The 25226-nt window shown below is 41.8% G+C and overlaps 1 protein-coding gene across 1 annotated transcript in view; it reads left to right on the top strand.

Annotated features, from left to right (window-relative positions):
• The window catches only part of LOC106600634 (phospholipid-transporting ATPase IA), a 172312-nt gene that overhangs the window by 6143 nt on the left and 140943 nt on the right, over positions 1–25226 (top strand). Inside the window, exons 3-4 of the mRNA XM_082973546.1 lie at positions 20731–20815; positions 21421–21560. Of these exons, the coding sequence (XP_082829672.1) occupies positions 20731–20815; positions 21421–21560 (225 nt within the window). The remainder of the gene's footprint in view (positions 1–20730; positions 20816–21420; positions 21561–25226) is intronic.

Raw genomic sequence — 25226 nt, forward strand, 5'->3', positions numbered from 1 at the left:
AGGTCTGGGAGGAGATCCCTCAGGAGACCATCCGCCACCTCATCAGGAGCATGCCCAGGCATTGTAGGGAGGTCATACAGGCACGTGGAGGCCACACACACTACTGAGCCTAATTTTGACTTGTTTTAAGGACATTACATCAAAGTTGGATCAGCCTGTAGTGTGGTTTTCCACTTTAATTTTGATTGTGACTCCAAATCCAGACCTCCATGGGTTGATAAATTGGATTTCCATTGATTATTTTTGTGTGATGTTGTTGTCAGCACATTCAACTATGTAAAGAAAAAAGTATTTAATAAGATTATTTCATTCATTCACATCTAGGATGTGTTATTTTAGTGTTCCCTTTATTTTTTTGAGCTGTGTATGTATGTGTGTATATATCTATCTCTATATATATCTCTATATATATCTATATATCGGCTGATTAATCGGTTTCATTATTTTTTTTTGTCCTCCAATAATCGGTATCGGCGTTGAATAATCATAATCAGTCGACCTCTAGTTGACAATGCATGTCAGAGCAAAAACCAAGCCGTGAGGTTGAAGGAATTGTCCGTAGAGCTCCGAGACGACAGGATTGTGTCGAGGCACAGATCTGGGGAAGGGTACAAAAACATTTCTGCAGCATTAAAGGTGCCCAAGAACACAGTGGCCTCTATCATTCTTAAAAGGAAGACGTTTGGACCCACCAAGACTCTTCCTAGAGCTGGCCATCCGGCTAAACTGAGCAATCGGGGGAGAAGAGCCTTGGTCAGGGAGGTGACCAAGAACCTGATGGTCACACAAAGCCCTAGAGTTCCTCTGTGGAGATAGTTGTCCTGGAAGATTCTCCCATCTCTGCAGCACTCCACCAATCAGGCATTTACGGTAGAGTGGCCAGACGGAAGCCACTCCTCAATAAAAGGCACATGATAGCCCACTAAAAGTTTACCCAAAGGCACCCAAAGGACACTCAGACCTTGAGAAACAAGATTCTCTGGTTTGATGAAATCAAGATTGAACTCTTTGGCCAGAATGCCAAGCATCAGGTCTACGGGGAAGCATGGTGGTGGCAGCATCACGTTGTGGGGATGTTTTTCAGTGGCAGGGACTGGTAGACTAGTCAGGATCGAGGGAAAGATGAACGGAGCAAAGTGCAGAGAGATCCTTGATGAAAACATGCTCCAACGTGCTCAGACTGAGGTGAAGGTTCACCTTCCAACAGGACAACGGCCCTAAGCACTGTGGTGGAATATTCTAATGAAGTTAGAGAGACTTTGTTTGAAGAAATGACAATCATCTTTATTCAACATTGATTAATTATTGCAGAGTGCTTAAAATCATACATAGTATACAGGGTCTTTATATAGCAGACCTCAAAATGCTTTGATCATGGCTGCCTCCCCCCATGCAGATTGGGCACCATAAACCACCCTGGGTTCATCCTGTCGTTTATCTGCACGGGGGGAGGGGGGGGGGGGTATTTTACTCCTCCAGGCAAAGTTTCCCAGATGCATGGATTGATCCTTCAGGCTATCTCGATTCACACACACACCACATCTTACCTAAGAATGCAGGCTCAGTCTGACCGGAGACATATTTCTCAAATGCACCACTAATCGTAGAATGGAATGTGGCTGTAAAGTTTTTTAGCACCAAGCCATCACTTAATGAGTTGCCTGCCCAAGCTTTAAAAGACTCCTCTCAGTTAACTCATAAAGGGAGAGAGAGAGTGTTCTAAGAACCTTACTCTATTTCATAAAACAACAATTTATGGTGCATAAATATAACAACCTTGTAATTTTTCTACCATAGCACACAGCTAAGACAACGTGGGAGTGGCTTCGGAACAAGTCTCAATGTCCTTGAGTGGCCCAGCCAGAGCCTGGACTTGAACCCGAACAAACATCTCTGGAGAGACCTGAAAATAGCTGTGCAGCGATGCTCCCCATCCAAGCAAACATTGTCAAACATATACAGTACCAGTCAAAACTTTGGACACACCTACTCATTCAAGGATTTTCTTTATTTTTACTATTTTCTACATTGTAGAATAATAGTGAAGATATCAAATCTATGAAATTACACACATGGAATCATGTAGTAACCAAAAGTGTTAAACAAATCAAAATATATTTTATATTTGAGTAGCCACCCTTTGCCTTGATGACAGCTTTGCACACTCTTGGCATTATCTTAACCAACTTCATGAGGAATGCTTTTACAACAGTCTGGAAGTAGTTCCCACAAATACTGAGAACTTGTTGGCTGCTTTTCCTTCATTCTGCGGTCCATCTCATCCCAAACCATCTCAATTGGGTTGATGTCGGGTGATTGTGGAGGCCAGGTCATCTGATGCAACACTCCATCACTCTCCTTGTTGGTCAAATAGCCCTTACACAGCCTGGAGGTGTGTTAGGTCATTGTCCTGTTGAAAAACAAATGCTTGTCCCAGTAAGCGCAAACCAGATGAGATGGCGGATCACTGCAGAACGCTGTGGTAGCCATGCTGGTTAACCTGTCTGGGCTAGGAGGCAGTATTTTCATGGCGTTCTGCAAAAAACGTACCCGATTTAAACTGGTTACTACTCTTGCCCAGAAATGAGAATATGCATATTATTAGTAGATTTGGATATAAAACACTCTGAAGTTTCTAAAACTGTTTGAATGGTGTCTGTGAGTATAACAGAACTCATATGGCAGGCCAAAACCTGAGAAAATTCCAAGCAGGAAGTGGCCTGTCTGAGAATTTGTAGTTCTTCTTTTGATTCTCTATCAAAACTACAGTATACGTGGGGTTACGTTGCACTTTAAGGCTTCCATTGGCTCTCTAAAGCCTTCAGAAAGCGGATTGAGGTGTCTTCTGTCACTGGGCAGAGTATAGTTTCTCAGTGGTCTGCCTGGGGACAAAGAGATTGGATATGCGCGTTCACGTGCGCACGTTATTTATTTTCCTCTTTGAATGAATACAACGTTTCCCGGTTGGAATATTATCGGTATTTTACGAGAAAAATACCATAAAAATTGATTTTAAACAGCGTTTGACATGCTTCTAAGTACGGTAATGGAACATTTTGAATTTTTTGGTCTCGAAATGCGCTCGCGCGTTATCCTTTGGATAGTGACCTGAACACACGAACAAAACGGAGGTATTTGGACATAACTATGGATTATTTGGAACAAAAACAACATTTCTTGTGGAAGTAGCAGTCCTGGCAGTGCATTCTGACGAAGATCAGCAAAGGTAATACAATATTTCTAATACTAATTCTGAGTTTAGTGCGCCTCGAACTCAGCTGGTGTCAAAATAGCTAGCCGTGATGGCTGAGCTATGTACTCAGAATATTGAAAAATGTGCTTTCGCCGAAAAGCTATTTTAAAATCTGACATAGCGATTGCATAAAGAGCTCTGTATCTATATTTCTTAAAATAATTGTTATGTATTTTGTCAACGTTTATGATGAGTAATTTAGTAAATTCACCGGAAGTTTTTAGTGGGAATGCATGTTCTGAACCTCACACGCCAATGTAAAAAGCTGTTTTTGGATATAAATATGAACTTGATTGAACAAAACATACATGTATAACATAATGTCCTAGGAGTGTCATCTGATGAAGATCATCATTTACATTACATTTACGTCATTTAGCAGACGCTCTTATCCAGAGCGACTTACACATCATCAAAGGTTTAGTGCTTCATTTAGCTGTGTTTTGGGTTTTTGTGACATATATGCTTGCTTGGAAAATGGCTGTGTGATTATTTTGGTCTATGTACTCTCCTAACATAATCTAATGTTTTGCTTTCGCTGTAAAGCCTTTTTGAAATCGGACAATGTGGTTAGATTAACGAGAGTCTTATCTTTTAAAATGGTGTAAAATAGTTGTATGTTTCAAAAATTGAAATTATTGCATTTTTGAGGTTTTTTGTATTTCGCGCCACGCTGTTCCACTGGCTGTTGAATAGAGTGGGACGGTCACGTCCCACCTAGCCCATAGAGGTTAAGTGTGCCTTGAATTCTAAATAAATCACAGACATTGTCAACAGCAAAGCACCATCACACCACCTCCTCCATGCTTCATGGTGGGAACCACACATGCGGATATCATCCGTTCTCCTACTCTGCGTCTCACAAATACACGGCGGTTGGAACCAAAAAGCTCAAATTTGGACTCATCAGACCAAAGGACAGATTTATGTCCATTGCTTGTGTTTCTTGGACCAAGCAAGTTTCTTCTTCTTATTCCTTGAGTAGTGGTTTCTTTGCAGCAATTCGACCAGGAAGGTCTGATTCCTCTGAACAGGTGATGTTGAGATGTCTGTTACTTGACATCTGTGAGGCATTTATTTGGGCTGTAATTTCTGAGGTAACTCTAACTTATCCTCTGCAGCAGAGGTAACTCGGGGTCTTCCTTTCCTGTGGCGGTCCTCATGAGAGCCAGTTTCATCATGGCGCTTGATGGTTTTTGAAATTTTCCGCAAGTAATGATGGACTGTCATTCTTTTTTGGAACAATGTGTTGACTGCATTTGACCTAACACAACAGCATGCGACCTTAGTGAATCTAACGTCGAGGAACTATGTGTGCGCAGCCACAAGGGGGTAGCTGCAGCCCAATATGGTAACCGGAGAATTGGCGAGTGGGTGTGTCTAAAGGAAAGTAGTGGGAGTGTGGAAAGTAGTTTGTATGTCGAAAGTGCTCTGCTGTAGGTTAGACGGTTTGATAGAGCAGTGGGTTTTTTTCATTCTGTTTATTAACATTCAACTACCATACATTGAGCTGCCATATCGTGAGAGTTTCGACTTTTGTTTTGTCATATTTCACTGTTCGTTTCACACAAATAATTGTAACTTTTCAGTTATAAAACTGACAATTGTTTATTTCTTATTAAAAGTCCTGATGATGGGTGTACTGTTGCTTCATTCGTTGTATGCGTGCGCTTACTGTCACCCTGATATTGGCCCACGCCATTGCCGGACAGTAGTGCTTGTCATTCGGGAACGAAGGGCATTGTGTCCCGGTGTTGTTGCCGTTCATGCCCTCCCCATTGAGTAGTAGACTGTATGTATCAAGATGACATCTAAATGGTTATCAATATTACAAGCTGCTATCCTACTTGAAATCAAATCCTTGGAGGGAAAAAAAAATGTCCACGTTAGCTTTGCCGGCAACACCCAGTAAGAAGAACCTTGGGTAGGTAGGCACTTCGACACAACATCGGCATATCGACTTGTCGTGCAGCCCAATCAGCCAAGCAAAACGTTCTTGAGCGGCAACAAATTGGGCTGCAGCTACCCATACTTGAGAAGAGAGAGAGACGACAAACTGATTAAACTATAAAAAGGGACATTACATGCGGCTGAGTGTCGTTTCAAAATATTGCATGCTTATGAAATATGTATATTGCACATGTCAATATTATTATTTAAAACATTTTACTCCTTATTTCCTTCACAATTTCGTGGTTTCTGTTACGTTCTCCCCTCGGGTGTACTTCGTCTGAGGAGGAGACATAAATGCCTGTGCCTACGCACACAAGGTAAACTAGATGGAGGGGGAAGAAATGTGGAGTGTAATGAGCGGAAATAACCAGACAACAACCAGAACTCAATGTTAGCCCTTGGGGGATGTTTAGTAAAGTAATTAAGCAAACAATCTAAAACACCAGTAATAAAAATGTAAAAAACAACAACAAACCAGTGAAGGTAAGAGAAGAATATTTGGGATCGGGGTCCAAGTAATGAAAATAAACAAAAGGTCCCTCTTCTACACACCTAATCCTTCCTAACACACTACACTCTAAGCCCTAACCCACTTTCCTACCTGGTTCCAAAAAAAATACAAGGGTGACACCCGCCCGGCTAACCTAGTGTGTAAAACAATGGGTTATCTACGTGGGAATGTACACCCATGGGCAGATCTACCTTTTCCCTTCTCCAGGACCTAGGTAGGGTGGAGTACATCAGGAGGACAGGCTGAAACACAAACAAAGATAAATGAAAACAACAAATCATCAAATACTCAACTTGCAAAAAAAAAACAAGCGTGTGTCTCTCTCTCTCACTCACTGTCACTCTCACTCAGAGCTCACACGGCAAACAGTTATCCTCTCGTCAATCAGCTACAGCTGCCAGGACTCCGGACCGAAGCCACACCCACTATCGTCAGCCGCAACTCAGTACACCTGTAATGCCCAGGACACAAACACACTACAAAGGTAAATGGGGAGCAAGAAAAATGCGTCACACGTAACAGTATCCAATTGGTAGTAGTTAGTCTTTTCTCATCGCTGCAACTCCCGTACGGACTCGGGAGAGGCGAAGGTCGAGAGCCATGCGTCCTCCGAAACACAACCCAACCTAGCCGCACTGCTTCTTGACACCATGCACATCCAACCCGGAAGCCAGCCGCACCGATCTGTCGGAGGAAACACCGTACACCTGGTGACCTGGTCAGCGTGCACTGCACCCGGCCCGCCACAGGAGTCGCTTGCTCGCGATGAGACAAGGATATCCCTGCCGGCCAAACCCTCCCTAACCCGGACGACGCTGGGCCAATTGTGCGTCGCCCCATGGGCCTCCCAGTCGCGGCCGGCTGCGACAGAGCCTGGGCTTGAACCCAGAATCTCTGGTGCCACACACGTCAATATTGAAATGTGAATTTCATTAATAGTGCAGCCCTAATACCTGCGTATATCCTCCACCACTGGTCCTCGAGCTGTAATGACCATTATGGCCATGACCATTCTAATCCCAGGCCATAATAATAAGCCACGTCCCTATTTTCACTACAACAATTTGTTTGACATCAGTTTAGTTGTTTTGTGATGTTTTTATAAAGGTATCACATTCTTGTATGTCAGCTCAGGTGGTGCTGCTGCTTTGCCAGGTCCATAGGCGATTTCTTCAGTTTACCCTGAATGATACTGCGGTCACGACGGGCCATGTAGGGTAACACGTTTTAGTATCAACTCTATTGATACTGCATTTAATCTTCCCCGGTGTTGAAAGTCATGCAGCAATAATCTTTCATCCCAACCCCCCCTACTATAGCCCTAGCTAATACATTACCCCTCTGCCTCTTCCTATCATAAATCTACAGACATGGACGTAAACCAGCAATGCCCACAGAGATTAGGCTACACTAAGATATACTGTGTAATATTATACTATTAGTATAGCATTTCAAAACCTAGGCCTACACTGTTGTAATAAGGCTTTGAGGCTAGGCATACTATGTTTTTTGTTAATTAATTATGCATTGTGCGTGGAATTTTGGACCAACAGAACAGTTGGACAATTCGCCTTTCAGACATAAATGGAGACAGCATATTAGCTTAAGCCTTTAGGCTATTTATTCTGACTTTGTGTATTCCAATCTGTTTTTCTGAAACAATTTGTGGATAATGTCACACCCTGATCAGTTTCACCTGTTACACGGAACCCAAACCGGCTGCGCGCCTGCACGATCGTGCATGAATTTATTTTGTCCCCCTACACCAAACGCGATCACGACACGCAGGTTAAAAGATCAAAACAAACTCTGAACCAATTACATTAATTTGGGGACAGGTCGAAAAGCATTAAACATGTATGGTAATTTAGCTAGTTAGCTTGCACTTGCTAGGTAATTTGTCCTATTTAGCTAGCTTGCTGTTGCTAGCTAATTTGTCCTGGGATATAAACATTGAGTTGTTATTTTACCTGAAACGCACAAGGTCTTCTACTCCGACAATTAATCCACACATAAAACGGCCAACCGAGTTTTTTCTAGTCATCTCTCCTCCTTCTAGGCTTTTTCATCTTTGAAATTATATGGTGATCGGCATCTACACTTTTACCACGACAACCGGCAAAACATTTCGTCTTTCAATCACCCACGTGGGTATAACCAATGAGGAGATGGCACGTGGGTACCTGCTTCTATAAACCAATGAGGAGATGGGAGAGGCAGGACATTCAGCGCGATCTGTGTCACAAATAGGAATTACTTCTATTTTAGCCCTTGGCAACGCAGACGCCCGTTGGCGCGTGCGAGCATTGTGGGTGCAATAATTAAATAACATGTATTTCTAAATGTATTTTGCGACGCTCGCGCACGCAACGTGTCCGGTCTGGTCAGCATGTTATTGTCTCCACGCCCTCCAGGTGTCGCTTGTTATCCCTGGTGTATATATCCCTGTGTTTCCTGTCTCTCTGTGCCAGTTCGTCTTGTATGTTCCAAGTCAACCAGCGTGTTTTTCCCGTGCGCCTGCCTTTTCTATTCTCTTTTACTAGTCCTCCCGGTTTTGAACCTGTTTTCTGGGCTCTGTACCTGCCTGCCTGACCATTCTGCCTGCCACACTGTACCTCCACGACCATTCTCTTGACTACCCCTTTTGGATGTAATAAATATCAGACTCAAACCATCTGCCTCCCATGTCTGCATCTGGGTCTCGCCTTGTGCCCTTATCGATAATGATTATTCCGGTTGTTGTAAGTGACCACATTATCTACTCGTGAAATATTAGATATTTGGAAGGATATCAAAACACTTGTAATTTGGTTAGTGCAGAGCTATAAGCCTATTTAATTGACACAAACTGCAACATTAGGCTTCTCTCCTTATTGGACAAAAGGCTGTTAAAATGGTTTGCCATAGAAATGACAAGAACAGGTCTTGGTGACTGATTTCATAGTGATCGATACAGTTACATATTGGGATATTATTTTTGACGATATATCGCATCATATCGTTTTGACAATATCACAATATTATTTTTGTGCTAGTTGACTGTACCTGCACCAAAACTTATATTTTTCCTTCATAGCTTGTTCTCCATCTTTTTAAATAGGAAGCCAATTTTGTTTTCAGGACTTTTATTTCCATGACTGATCAAAACGCATTTCTCATGGCTCTCTCTTGTCCATCTGCAGCAGGCATATGGTGAGCAATATGTTTGGAACATCGAATCGCAATACATATCGTATCGGCACCTAGCAATTTCCAGCCCTACTGATTTACATATCGTTTTATTCTTAGCCTCAAGATGCAAAACAGGAAGGATTTCCCATGCCTGGTGGCATTTCCTTTCTGACTGAAAGGGAGAAAGGTGCCGGGCCCAGTTTTTTTTTTTTCCCCGGTGGGCAACCCCTCCAGAATCCATTGCCCATTGTTCCGCCTTATCAGACCTCAAGATAAGACCCAGATGCAGACTGTTTGAAATAACAAATGCTTCTTTACGAAATAGGGGGCAGGCAGAGGTAAATAACAGGAACTAACAAGAAACGGGAGTACTGGAAAAAATGCTGGTAGGCTTCACGAGACAAGACAAACAGGCAACAGAGAACGCAGGTGTAAATGCACTAGGGATAGTGGGGAAGATGGGCGACATCTGGAGGGGGTGGAGATAAGCACAAAGACGGGTGAAACAGATAAGGGGACAAAGGTCTGTGAGACAGGTTTAATCCTAGACACATGAAAAGTGGGTTGTATACGGAGGGTACAGGGCAACAGAAGACGAACAGCAGAGGGGCTAAGAATCTTAGATGGGGAAAGGGCCGATAAAACGGGGGGAAAGCGTTGTCGCACAAAGGCCAGGGTCCGACGGGAGCCCGGGTAGCAGGTCAGCCTGGAGGAGTGGGTCCACTCCAGGACCGAGGGGACAGCATCAGGAACAAACGTGGTTATGAGTACAGGCAGGGGGGAAGCCAGGGTACTGTCACTCTGGATAAAGCGGCGGTTAAAAATGGGTGAATCCCAGGAAGCGTTGCAGCTGTACTCTGAAAGTAGGTTGGGGCCAATCCACCACCGCTTTCACCTTTCCGGGATCCATGCGCACATTCCCAGCGGCGATGATGTACCCGAGGAAGGGGATGGTGGAGTGATGGAATTTGCACATTTCCGCTTTCACAAAAAGCTGGTTCTCCAGGCGGCGCTGTAGGACCTGTCAGACGTGGAGCTCGTGTTCTTGGGCTGAGCGGGAGAAAACGAGGATATCGTCAAGGAAGAGGAACCTGTTCAACATGTCGCGGAGAACGTCATTAACCAGGGCCTGGAACACAGCTGAAGTGTTGGATAGACCAAATGGCATGACCAGATATTTGTAGTGACCACTGGCCTTGTTAAAGGCAGTCTTCCACTCGTCACCTCTGCACGGGCGCAGAGTTTTGTCCTTTTTTGCCACAAAGAAGAACCCCGCGGGGGAGGCAGAAGAATGGATACACCGTGCAGCCAGGGAGTCCTCGATGTAAGTCTCCATAGCCTTGGTCTCTGAAACCTGACAGTGAATACAGTCGTCCCCGGGGTGGTGTGGTGCCCGGGAGAAGGTCGATCTCACAGTCATAGGGTCGGGGTGGAGGAAGCGAAGTGGCCCGGGCCTTACTGAAAACCTCTCGGAAGTCCTGGTACTCTGCAGAATGGCGGAGAGGTCTGGGGCAACTTCCGGCAATGGGTGTAGCAGAACGGACTCCAGCCCATGATGGCACCAGCAGTCCAGTCAATGAGGGGATTGTGTCACTGGAGCCAAGAGAATCCCAATATCACCGGAAAGTGAGGAGACTTAATTATCAGGAATTGGATAGCCTCGCTGTGATTTCCTGACACTTGTAGGTTGATGGGAGTGGTGTAGTGCGTGACCCTGCCTATAGAGCGCCCGTCCAGCACTCTAACGTCCATGGGAATGGAGAGGGGCTGAGTGGGGATGCCCAGCTCGGACTCCAGTGTGGTGTCCATAAAACTCTCATCGGCCCCAGAGTCGATGAGTACCCGGAGATATTTTGACTGGTTCCCCCACAGCAGGATGGCATGGAGAGGGGTGTGAGTAAGGGGAGAGGGAAAGTTCTCAGTATGGCCCACCAGAGTACTTGCCCCTACCGGTGAGCCTGGTCTTTTAGTGGACATCAGGACACGAAATAACCAGTAGTTCCGCAATACAGGCAACTCTTCGTGTTAAACCTGTGTAAACGTTCGGCTGGAGACAACCTAGCTTTGCCTAGTTGCATCAGCTCGGGAAGAGGCAAATCGGCAGACTTTGGGGACTCTCGGGGGAACTCGGGTAGCCTCGGATTTTCTTGGAAACGGAGACGTCGGGGACTTCCGGGATGCCTCGGAGGCGAGGTGGAATCAGACCTCTCCTTCCTATGTTCCCGTAGCCGTCCATCGATCCAGATGTTCAAGTTGACGAGCTAATCGTTGTCTTTTTATTCTGTATCTATGGGTACAATCCAGTCATTTGTTCTAAATGTTTAATTGCCATGCTGGCTGGCAACATTATCCCTTGCTTGCTAGTAAGCCAACTACAGCTAACTTAGTGACGTCAAACAGTGCAGCCAGAATAACAACAGTAGCTGCATTTGCGATTGTTTAAGCTGTTTTCAAGTGACATTTATTTGGATACATCCATAACAATGAGCTAATGAGGCGCGATTTCGCCTGGCATAGAAAATGTGGTCTCTTGTCAGGACACAGTTGTTCAGAGGAGCTAACAACACGTTCTATACTATGGGACAGCTGCAAATCGAATTTGAATATTGAAACAATGTTGCAAATGTCAGAGACAGACAGCAAGGTTTATACACTGTTGAAAACAATGTTAGTCTAAAATAAATGAGATGTTTAGATGCTTTTTATAGTGGAGATTCAGTTTTAAAATTACCTGGTTGGGCTGATGAGACTGTGGATTGCGCAGTCAAATGGAACAGAGTAAATAGGCATTTTAACGTCATAGATTTAGCCGGTGGTAACTTGTGGAATAGACACCGTCTGGAATGTGGTTTTAACCAATCAGCATTCAGGATTAGAACCACCCGTTGTACAAATGGCTAACAATAGCTCGCAATGGAAAAAAAAATGTTTTGTTACAGACGAGACAATAACGTATGCACATAGCTATCTTGGCATTTTATCTCTTGACTCTTACCTGTGTATGAAATACGATGATTCACGGCAGACTAAAACACTTTCTAAATAATCCTCCCCACTCGACTTCAACCAGTCCAGACTGCTGTGTGGATAGCAGCAAGTGTATTCAAGGCAACACTGGTATTGAAAGCTGTAGCTACAATTTTCATGTAGTCCATGATGAAAATATGAGTAAATCCAATGGATGTGCCATTTGACAGAATGGACTCTCTTTCTCGTGAATGTCCCAGCCCTCTCATTATCTCAACCAACCATTTCTAAACAGCTTTGTGATTTCACATTTTATATTTACAGATTACATACTAGTTTATTACGGCACCTAAAAGTTCAAATGTTCAAAAAGGCATTTCTGCAAAAAATGGCATTTAGATAAATGTTTTTTTTTATTTTTTTTATGTTCAAATGCCTCCTGTGAAGTCGTAAAGTTAGTTATACACCCAGCTTTCTGAAACGGGTCCCAAATGCACTTTCTCCCCCGTTGGATACATCAGTGCGCTGTTGAATTGGCGCCTTTTCCTAGACCATGTTGCTATTTTGCCTTGCACTAGTTGTCTAAGAAAAGTGAGAAGAGTAAACCTCAACTTAATTAGGGCTATAATCAATAACCCGACTGTTAAATGTGCCTGACTTTATAAATCATCCATATATGTCTACAGAAATGAGACATCCTGGTTCTGTTGCCTGAGTGTTTAATGGCCTACTGATTCCGTGAGCTCCAAGCCTTACGCAACCACAACATGTCGGATAAAGCAATTTCACAAATTCAGCTGTTTTAATCTTTGCTATGCTTTAATATAGGCTTTACATTTTTTTCCCCATTAGAACACACTCTGGTATTACATATGATTTATTTAGTGTTTACACTGTTCCAAATGGTCTAAAAAATTATAATATTGTAATCTAACAGCACCTGTTTGTCACGCATGCAGCGCTCGCTCTGATACCCTCCTTTTTCTTGATCTCCTTGTTATTATTATTATTATTATTATTATGATCGTCATTATAATAATAAGTAATGTCATTATAATTAGTAGGCTTATTATAGCAGCCTTCTATAAACACCAATATGCACGTAGCGCTTGATCTTTACCTTCCCTCTTTTTCTTGATCTCCAGTAGTTTCCACAACTAAGTCAAATGTCTTCCACACATCTTACTTCCCCTTTCCCTCCTGAGCATTCTCCCATATCAAGTTCATTTTTCACATCCTCTGCATCCATTTTGCTGTCACGTGTTTTGGTGTTCAGAGTTTGTTATAATTAGAGCCCGACTGATTTATTGGTTTACCGATATTATCCTTTTACCAATGTATTTGTATCGGCGTTTAATCCATTGAAAATTACCGATATAAAATGCAGAGAAAACGCTCTGCAAAAAAACCTTTCTTCATATAATTACTTTTTCATGCATTTCTTTATTTGTCCTAAAGAGGGCGCTCTTTTCATGGCTATATACCTATCTTGCCATGGCACGCTACACTAAAACTGGACACTACCACCGGGCCAACACAACTACCCCAGTAAGAGGGGAGAGTGAACTAACTTAGTCTTACTGCTGCTACGGTGAGTGCTGAGTAGATAGAAGCTTGCCTGCTCAATAAAGTGCCAAAAATGTGCACTGGTCATACTGTTATGTGAAGTGTCATGATCGGGTGTCGTGACAAACAATGGATGCTATGCCCAAATGTGAAGTAAGTGCCGCGCTAAGAACGTTCAACTGTGGTAATGAGAACATTACAGCCCTTTAGTGAAGCCAGCGAAATCTGGTGTTATATTTGCTCTATGCAAAGGGTAATCCTCAAGCTCTGTCATTCAAATGTTTTCAGAGACACAAAAAAAACTTTGCAGGTTACAAAGTAGCACTTCGTAGCAATGTTTTGGATGTCCCTGACCTTAACACTTACCTAACCTGAACCCTTACCGTAACCATATGTAGGAAAGTCCCAAGGAATCGCAGATAGCAATGAGGCAACGCTTGAAGTGACAACTACCAGAATTCGGTAGAATTTGGGGGAATATTCAGAGGTGGTAACTTTCCATGGGAATTAACGGTAATATATGGGAATTAACCTAAATATATACAAATTAAATTAATATCATTGAAATACAGATTTTTTTTTTTTGCATTGGATATATTTACCATATCATATGGAGACAGAAACATAAACCTTTTTAACTTATCATAAGTAGACATAATCGCAAATAATGAAATCCTTCCAATAGAAAAAAAATCTATTTAGTTACGAATTGAACTTTAATTAAATAGGTTGACTCTTCTCATGGGATTATTTCACTGAACATCAAAAGAAAGGGAATGTTGAATGATCCCCAATGATCCATCGCATATAGCAATAATGGTTTCAACATACAGTTGAAGTCGGGAGTTTACATACACCTTAGCCAAATACATTTAAACTCAGTTTTTCACAATTCCTTGACATTAAATCTTTGTAAAAAATTCCCTGTCTTAGGTCAGCTAGGATCACCACTTTATTTTAAGAATGTGAAATGTCAAAATAATAGTAGAGAGAATGATTTATTTCAGCTTTTATGTCTTTAATCACATTCCCAGTGGGTCAGAAGTTTACATACACTCAGTAAACGTTTTGGGTAGCCTTCCACAAGCTTCCAGTAATAAGTTGGGTGAATGTTGGCCCATTCCTCCTGACAGAGCTGGTGTAACTGCGTCAGGTTTGTAGGCCTCCTTGCTTGCACACACTTTTTCAGTTCTGCCCACAGATTTTCTATAGGATTGAGGTCAGGGCTTTGTGATGGCCACTCCAATATCTTGACTCTGTTGTCCTTAAGCCATTTTGCCACAACTTTGGAAGTATGCTTGGGGACATTGTCCATTTGGAAGACCCATTTGTGACCGAGCTTTAACTTCCTGACTGTTGTCTTGAGATGTTGCTTCAATATATCCACATAATTGTCCTACCTCATGGTGCCATCTATTTTGTGAAGTGCACCAGTCCCTCCTGCAGCAAAGCACCCCCACAACATGACGCTGCCACCCCGTGCTTCACGGTTGGGATGGTGTTCTTCGGCTTGCAAGCCACCCTTCTTCCTCCAAATATAACGATGGTCATTATGGCCAAACAATTCTATTTTTGTTTCATCAGACCAGAGGACATTTCTCCAAAAAGTATGATCTTAGTCCCCATGTGCAGTTGCAAACCGTAGTCTGGCTTTTTTATGGCAGTTTGGAGCAGTGGCTTCTTCCTTGCTGTGCAGACTTTCAGGTTATGTTGATATAGGACTCGTTTTACTGTGGATATAGATACTTTTGTACCTGTTTCCCCCAGCATCTTCACAGGGTCCTTTGCTGCTGTTCTGGGATTGATTTGCACTTTTTGCACCAAAGTGCGTTCATCTCTAGGAGACAGAACGCGTCTCCTTCCTGAGTGGTGTGACTGCTGCGTGGTCCCATGGTATTTATACTTGCGTACTATTGTTTGTACAGATGAACATTTGGAAATTGCTCCCAAGGATGAACCAGACTTGTGGAGGTCTACAATAATTTTTCTGAGGTCTTGGCTGATTTTGATTTTCCCATGATGTCAAGCAAAGAGGCACTAAGTTTGAAGCTAGGCCTTGAAATACAGCCACAGGTACACGTCCAATTGACTCAAATGATGTCAATTAGCCTATCGGAAGCTTCTAAAGCCATGACATTTTCTGGAATTTACCAAGCTGTTTGAAGGCACAGTCAACTTAGTGTATTTAAACTTCTGACCCACTGGAATTGTGATACAGTGAATTATATGTGAAATAATCTGTTTGTAAGCAATTGTTTGAAAAATTACTCATGTCATGCACAAAGTAGATGACCCAACCGACTTTCCAAAACTATAGTTTTTTGACAAGACACAATAACTTGCATTACCCGAAACAGTTACAAGCAATATAAAAATCCTCCAATACATTTTTAAAATGGGCAAGGGGGACAAGAGTCTCAAGTTTAAGTTTAGTCTGCAGGCTATTCCATAAACAAGGAGCGTAACAGGGAAAGGCAGCCATACCCAAATCTGTGGAAATCTCTTAGGCCTCAAGTGTCATCCATGCTTGAGACCTAGTTTTACGAATTCTAATTCTAATATTGATGAGTGATGATAAATAAGAAGGTAGCTTATTCAGAAGTGCTTTATAAACAACCATGAGAGCATGTTGTTCTCGTTTCATGGACAGCGAAGTCCAACCCACATTTTGATATAAAACAGTGGTGAGTTCTGTAGCTAGCACCCGTAATAAAGCTAAGTGTGCAATGATAAATTGCATCCAGCGATTTTAAGTGTTGGTGCCGTAGCATGCATTTAAATAATATCCCCATAATCTATAACAGACATAAAAATAGCTTGCACAATATGTCTTCTATTTGTAGAGGACAGACATGTCCTGTTTCTATAGAGGAAGCCTAGCTTGATATTTAGCCGTTTACAAAGTTTGTCAATATGCATTTTAAAAGACAGTTTTATCATCCAACCATATCCCTAAGTATTTATATGCAGAGACCTGATTTAATTCGAGAACAATCTTTCCTGAAATTTAAGAAATCAACTTTCTGAGTATCTTTGTCGGGCTGTTTTTAGAATAATCCATTATTACAGCTATAATAATACGAACATTGGCAGATGTATCATATCAGTTGTTGGTGAATATTTCCCCCCAAAAAATCAGAATCGGATCCAAATTTCCAAATTGGTTGGGCTGTAGTTTTAACCAATTTATTGATGCGGTTATGGTAGGATTTAGGTCAGCGCCCATTGGTCACGTGCATGCGACGCATATGTACCACGTAAAGAGAGCAAGGGCTGAGAGAATAGGGAATGTTTTTCCTAAACAAATGAATGATTTCGGTAACAGAACTTTTCAGTCAGAAATGGCTGTAATTATGTTGCAGCTTCAGTAACATGGACAGCGCGATGAACACTGATGTTCTGTGGTGGTTGCCGCTGCAGGAAGGAGAGAGAGAGAGAAAACAGGTGCTAGTCACACAGGCACTCGCTGTATCAATCTAATCAATTGCAATCGGACTTGAACCCGATCGAACATCCCTGGAGAGACCTGAAAATAGCTGTGCAGCAAAGCTTGAGAGAATCTGCATAGAAGAATGGAAACTCCCCAAATACAGGTGTGCCAAGCTTGTAGCGTGAAACCCAAGAAGACTCTAGGCTGTAGTCGCTACCAAAGGTGCTTCAACAAAGTACTGAGTAAAGGGTCTGAATACTTATGTTAATGTGATATTTCCGTTTTAGTTTTTTATACATTTGCTAAAATTTATAAAAACCTGTTTTTGCTTTGTCATTTTATGGTATTGTGTAGATTGAGGAGGAAAAAACGATTTTAATACATTTTAGAATAAGCTTGTAACGTAACAAAATGTGGAAAAAGTCAAATGGTCTGAACACTTCGTTTGTTTAGTCAGGGACAGTCCTACACTGGCTACTCTACACAGTCTTCCTCGACATGGCTAGATATTTGTCTTTCACAATGCACACCTAGAATTGTAATTCATATTTGAGGATGTTCTGTCAATCGCTGTAGTTTACCTTTTTTTGTATTGTCTAACCTGCATCTTGTCAAGCAACAAATCCCTTACAGCGACACTACCACAGCATGAATGCTAGTGATTAACCACAATCAAGTTTCTCTACTTAACCTCTATGGGCTAGGTGGGACGCTTGCGTCCCACCTACTCAACAGCCAGTTGAATCCTGTGGCGCGTTATTCAAATCCTTAGATATGCTATTACTTCAATTTTTAAAAAATATGACTATTTTACACCATTTTAAAGATAAGACTCTCGTTAATCTAACCACACTGTCCGATTTCAAAAAGACTTTACAACGAAAGCAAAACATTAGATTATGTCAGCAGAGTACCGAGCCAGAAATAATCAGACACCCATTTTTCAAGCTAGCATATAATGTCACATAAACCCAAACCACAGCTAAATGTAGCACTAACCTTTGATGATCTTCATCAGATGACAACCCTAGGACATTATGTTATACAATACATGCATGTTTTGTTCAATCAAGTTCATATTTATATCAAAAACCAGCTTTTTACATTAGCATGTGACTAGCATTCCCACCGAACACTGCCGGTGAATTTACTAAATTACTCACGATAAACGTTCACAAAAAGCATAACAATTATTTTAAGAATTGCACTCTATGTCTGATTTTTAAAATAGCTTTTCGGTGAAAGCACATTTTGCAATATTCTCAGTAGATAGCCCGGCATCACAGGGCTAGCTATTTAGACACCCAGCAGGTTTAGCACTGATCAAAGTCAGATTTACTATAAGAAAAATGTTCTTACCTTTGTTGTCTTCGTCAGAATGCACTCCCAGGACTTCTACTTCAATAACAAATGTTGGTTTGGTCCCAAATAATCCATCGTTATATCCGAATAGCGGCGTTTTGTTCGTGCGTTCCAGAAACTATCCGAAATGGTAAATCAGGGTTGTGCGCATGGCGCAATTCGTGACAAAAAAATTCTAAATATTCCATTACCGTACTTCGAAGCATGTCAACCGCTGTTTAAAATACATTTTTATGCAATTTCTCGTAAAAAAGCGATAATATTCCGACCGGGAATCTCCTTTTCGGCAAACAGAGGAAAAATCACAAAGACGGGGGCGGCCAGGGCACGCGCCTAAGCCCACAGTCCCTTGATTGGCCACTTGAGAAAGGCGATAATGTGTTTCAGCCTGGGGCTGGGATGACGACATTCAGGTTTTTCCCGGGCTCTGAGCGCCCATGGAAGACGTAGGAAGTGTCACGTTAGAGCAGAGATCCTTTGTAAAAGATAGAGATGGCAAAGAAGTTCAAGAAATGGTCAGACAGGCCACTTCCTGTAAAGAAATCTCTCAGGTTTTGACCTGCCATTTGAGTTCTGTTATACACAGACACCATTCAAACAGTTTTAGAAACTTTGGAGTGTTTTCTATCCAAAGCCAATAATTATATGCATATTCTAGTTACTGGGCAGGAGTAGTAACCAGATTAAATCGGGTACGTTTTTTATCCAGCCGTGAAAATACTGCCCCCTAGCCATAACAGGTTAAGCTGACTCCCCTTCATCTACACTGATTGAAGTGGATTTAACAAATTACATCAATGAGGGATCATAGCTTTCACCTGGATTCACCTGGTCAGTCTATGTCATGGAAAGAGCAGGTGTTTCTTAATGTTTTGTATACTCAGTGTATACACTCAGGTAATAACAGATTGATAATGCTGGCTAGATAGGTTACAGCAAACTATCAGACCACTAGGCCTACTTATGACAGAATTTTGATTACAATATAGCTACAGTATGTCAAGGGGCAGGGCTCCAGACTGCGACCATTTAGTCGCATTTTGCGCCCCTTTGACTTGGCTGTGCGAGTAAAATGTTGAATTGGTAGCATCAGCTGAACATCCATTAGATGGTCACCTCTCTCAAAAGTTTCAAAATGTTGAATTTTTTGGGTGGCTAAAAACATGATTTTGTCAAAAAGTAAACAAAGTGCATTATCCTCACAATTCCTGTAATGAAAGTGTCTGCTGCCAGGCCCCTGGGCCTGTTTTATTGGGGGCTGCTGCTGTGATGAGTGAGCCACTCTCTTTCCCTCTCCCCCAATGTGCACTCCAGGAGAGAGAAAAAAGGCTTCTGATTGTATAACATTTCAAAATCCAATTGCGGGAAATACACAGCTTTGGAAGCAACTACTGTTGTTCTCAGCTTTCTTTTTTGGGTATATTTTTTTATTTGTCATCTCTTAATATTGAGCTCCATAGCAACTATTTTACAACTGAGATATTTGATATCACTTTAAGATACAAAGTGCGCAATATTCACAATTGCACAACAGCCCCAAAAAATACATTTAAGACATTCATTATATTTAGTTTTAGCGAGTTAATGTGTTTTGAGTTTTCACTTCCTCATGTGGTGAATTAGCCCCGAAATAAATGTACCTACGATACTAGTGCACATAAAGATGTAGGCAAATTCATCTCTATTGAAAATTCTGGAGCCCTATTTTAACAGTAAAATATAACACCAATACCCTATTGTCAAACCACAATTCATGACTATCACTAGTTTAGGTTCCACATCAAAATATCTTGAATCATGCATTCCTGCTTTCTTGAATAGCCTATCATCTCAGTAGTCTATAACACAGTCTAAAGCACGGTTAATGGCTTCATAAGGTGATTACAAATTGTTTCTATTGTGTGATGGTGAGAGGAAAAATTGGTGTGACCAAATCATGTGCTGCCACCAACTGAAAATGTGAGTGGCACCAGTGCCACCAGGGGAAAATGTTTGTCTGGAACCCTGTCAAGGGTATAATGTGTTCTCCTGCCAATTTGGCTGTTTGGAAGAGAATCTTGTGATAAGATGTTTTGCAGAGAAATATATTGATAGGACAAGGCTATGTATGTTTGTGCAGTGATTTATGTTTACTATAGGTTAATGAGGCAATCAAAATGTCATGTGACTAAAATGAAAGGGCATTTAGTTGACTAAAATGGCCCACTATTTTCATAATTTTGACAATAACTACACTAAATCATTATTCATTCTAAAGACAAACATGTGAAAGTACAACATTTTCTCTAAGCCCCGTGGCAAAATGTTGTACTCACAAGGTGTGCCAAAAGGCAAGGCTCTGACTGCATGTATGGGTACACAGATGTTTTGTGGCTCCCATCCCCAACAAAGTTGCCCATCCCAAACATACATCACTGGTGTTTGGTATCTAGTGATTTTACATGGTGGTTTGTTTACATGGCAGTTATTTGCTGGCTGTCCAGACAGTATATGTAATGACTGTGCTGTTTCCAACAGGACACGGTGGTCTACGACCGTCTAGCCGACAGTTCCAGGTATAAAGAGATCACGCTTAAACACCTGGAGCAATTTGCCACCGAGGGTGAGTGAGGGAACAGCTCCCCCTGTCTACCTAACACACATAGGACCTATTAAAAAAGTTGAGAAAGGCTTTCTTCCTTCCTTTTTCCTTGAGGTAAGCACAGATCTGTAAGTGATTGGATAGGTTTAATCAATGCTACTACCCCTTTACTTTCACTAATCCACTCGATTATTTGATTACTTCAAGGAAGGAAGGTTGGAAGGAAGGATGTGCTTCTGTATTCAAACTGAATATTTTATTAGATTGCATTGCTTTACCTCTATAAATATACTACCTTCTTGTGAGAGTTTGGCAGAATTGCATTAACATTAACCCTGTGGAAGAACCTGCATATTTCTAGTTTCTGCAGCTTATAAACCACATATTTTTTAAATTATGTAATTGAAGAGAAAAGCAAAGTAATGGCACTCGCCATAAGCGGACACCTGTTGTGTAATTATTAGGTTATGTAAGCCTTCTGGGTTTACTCGGGTGAGTTGAGAAGTGATGATTATTGTGGAGATAGGGGAAGATGGTGGATAGGGGTTAGATGGGGACTGATGTTGTGTGTGTGTGTGTCTGTGCGAGTGCGAACAGGCATGTGTTGTCTGTCCATTATGTCTCAGGGCTGCGTACTCTATGCTTTGCTGTGGCTGAGATCAGCGAGTCATCCTATCAGCAGTGGCTGGAGGTGTTCCACTATGCCGCCAGCGCCCTGCAGAACCGAGCCCTCAAACTGGAGGAGAGCTATGAGTTTATTGAGAAGGTCAGTCTCACACACACATGCCCGTTCGCCCTCGCACAGACACGCACACCACATCAGTCCCCATCTAACCCCATACTAACCCCTATCCACCAATCACCATCTTCCCCTATCTCCACAATAATCCTGTAGGTCTGCACCACCAGGTAAAAGTTAGCACAGATTTCTTCACATTTTCAAGTTACTAACACTACCACTACCCCGCCTCCCCCATTCTACACCAGGAACCTTATGCAAACTTATTTAATTGAATTTATTTTGGGTAACAGACATGTACCACAAAATGTACGATGTGGACCCAGAGGATATCACTTGAAAGTATTAATTAAAACGCTTGTTTCCAAAGTGGTCCTCAATGGTAAAAACAATAACACATAATGATTAAAAGACAAGACAAAATTACAAACAACCATAAATACATTCATTTATATTGACATCCTAAAAAAATAGCACTATTCACTGCACTTCTCCCTAACCCTAAAAATCCTCCATATTCATTTCACATTAAAACAATCTATTAATTGCCCATCATACCGATCCTTCAAATAAATACACCTGACCAGCAGTAGGGGGCACAAGGGTCAGAGGAGTGGTTTCTTACTTAGACAACCTTGTCCAAATGAAAACCTTTGCCTGCTTTTTAAAGCTATTTTTACGGTTTCTTTGCTTGATCTCCAAGGGAAGGCTATTCCATAGACAAATGCCTGTATGGAAAAACGTGCTCCTCGCAGTACTGTTTACTCTTGGGATTTTACAAGACACAACACTAGCTCTGGTATTGTGACTGTGTTGGTTATAGACCATATCATGTAACCTGGGGCACGATCATTTAAGATGTCAAAAATATTATTAAGTTTAAGTTGGTCCACTCTGGACTACAAATGCAACAAGCCCACCTCCCGGAACTCCTGTATCCCTATGTGGGTCCTCGTGGGGACATTCAACATATACCTGATAACATTCTCTTGTTCAGCTTTTTTGATAGCCCACTATACCAAGCAGAGCAGGCATAATCAACATGACACTGAAACAAGGTTGAGACAAGCAGTTTCTTAACTTTAATGTTAAAATATCTAGTGTTACGATATAAACATTTCAATTTCTTCGCCATTTTAGAAAGAATTTTAGCAGCAATCAGGTCTCCAGAAAGGGATTGATCTAGGGACACACCAAGATAAGATACACTCGTCTTAGATTAAATCTCCTTGCCTGCACAGTTTACTGTTATCTTGTCAGCCCTACAAACAAAATTGATCTAGTTTTTCACAAATGTAGTGACAATTTGTTGTCAGACAACCAATCTCTAACAAAATGCAATTCCTTACTCAGGTTCTCCTCTATGTAAACTGTATCCTTCCCTGATATCAGTATGGCTGAATCAGATCAGCCAAGAGATTACAATGATGAGCGATCATCTCTGCAAACAAGATAATTACTGCCTGCTTGGTTCACCCTAAGGACACCAACCCCTCACACAAGGCATCCATTTTAAAACTCTCCACCCATTTCATTGAGTGGTTCGCTGAACACAAATCAGTAGAACCGATTTCAGACCTTCAACTTGATTAAAGGTCCAATGTTTTAGAAATTGAGGCACACTTAACCAGTATGTCTACCACAGAATTTTGCAGCGACACGCCATCCCATCTGGTTTGCGCTTAGTGGGACTATCATTTGTTTTTGAACAGGACAATGACCCAAAACACACCTCCAGGCTGTGTAAGGGCTATTTGACCATGAAGAGTGATGGAGTGCTGCATCAGATGACCTGGCCTCCACAATCACCTGACCTCAACCCAATTGAGATGGTTTGGGATGAGTTGGACCGCAGAGTGAAGGGAAAGCAGCCAACAAGTGCTCAGCATATGTGGGAACTCCTTCAAGACTGTTGGAAAAGCATTCCTCATGAAGCTGGTTGAGAGAATGCCAAGAGTGTGCAAAGCTGTCATCAAGACAAAGGGTGGCTATTTGTGTTATTGTGTTTTTTCATAGTTTTGATGTCTTCACTATTATTCTACAATGTAGAAAATAGTATAAATAAAGAAAAAACCTTGAATGAGTAGGTGTGTCCAAAATGTTGACCGGTACAGTATATAAAACACAGGAAAATAACGTTTTTGACTGCACTGGACCTTTAATGTGGCAGGTGTGATTGCCATCGGGGGAGTAGAACAGAACATCTGTAGATTTTCCCAAATACATTTTGTGCCAGGATGTAAAATGTCTGTTTTGTAGATTTGTGAAGATATCAAAATACTTAAACTTACATGCAAAATACCTGCTGTTAACTTTAAAATGATTGGAATGAATTATCCAAAGAGAGTGTAAGCAGCAGGAGAAAAATGTCCATAGGGAGAGTAGCAAGTGAGAGTTGAGACAGTTGGAGGGAGTAGCAGAGGGAATGTCCATAGGAGGAGTAGTAGGGTGGAGGGGGGTTCAGGTAGCTGACTAGTGGTGGCTATTCAGCAGCTTGATGGTCTGAGTGTAGAAACTATTGGCCAGTCATTCATTTTTTGCCGTGATGCTCCTGTACTGTTCGGGTGCATGTACAGTGGCAAGAAAAAGAATGTGAACCCTTTGGAATTACCTGGACATAAATTGGTCATAAAATCTAAGTCACAACAATAGACAAACACAGTAACAAGAACACACAAACAATTATACATTTTCATGTCTTTATTGAACACACTGTGTAAACATTCACAGTGCAGGGTGGAAAAAGTATGTGAACCCTTGGTTTTAATAACTGCTTGACCCTACTTTGGCAGTAGGGTCAACCAGTTTTCGCAATCGGGTTGAGGTCGGGACTCTAGAAGGCGTATTTTCTTCTGTTGAAGCCATTCTGTTGTTGATTTACTTCTGAGTTTTGGGCGTTGTCCTGTTGCATCACCCAACTTCTGTTGCGCTTCAATTGGTGGACAGATAGCCTATCATTCTCCTGCAAAATGTCTTGATAAACTTGGGAATTCATTTTTCCACTGATGATAGCAAGCTGTCCAGGGCCTGAGGCAGCAAAGCAGTTCCAAACCACGATGCTCCCTTCACCATACTTTACAGTTGGGAGGAGGTTTTGATGTTGGTGTGCTGTGCCTTTTTTTCTCTACACAGTGTTGTGTGTTCCTTCCAAACAACTCAACTTTAGTTTCATCTGTCCACAAAATATTTTGCCAGTAGTGCTGTGAAACATCCAGATGCTCTTTTGCAAACTTCAGACGTGCAGCAATGTTTCTTTTGGACAGCAGTGGCTTCTTCTGTGGTGTCCTCACATGAACACCATTCTTGTTTAGTGTTTCACGTATCGTAGACTTGTCAACAGAGATGTTAGCATGTTCCAGAGATTTCTGTAAGTCTTTAGCTGACACTCTAAGATTCTTCTTAACCTCAATGAGCATTCTGCGCTGTGCTCTTACAATCATCTTTGCAGGACAGCCACTCATAGGGAGAGTAGCAACCGTGCTGAACTTTCTCCATTTATAGACAATTTGTCTAACTGTGGACTGATGATCATCAAGGCTTTTAGAGATACTTTTGTAACCCTTTCCAGCTTTATGCAAGTCAACAATTCTTAATCTTAGGTCTTCTGAGATCTCTTTTGTTTGAGGCATGGTTCACATCAGGCAATGCTTCTTGTGAATATCAAACTCAAATTTTGTGAGTGTTTTTTATAGG

The sequence above is a fragment of the Salmo salar genome, chromosome 03 (assembly GCF_965601325.2).
Source record: "Salmo salar chromosome 03, fSalSal1, whole genome shotgun sequence".
In the NCBI taxonomy this organism is placed as follows: Eukaryota; Metazoa; Chordata; class Actinopteri; order Salmoniformes; family Salmonidae; genus Salmo; species Salmo salar.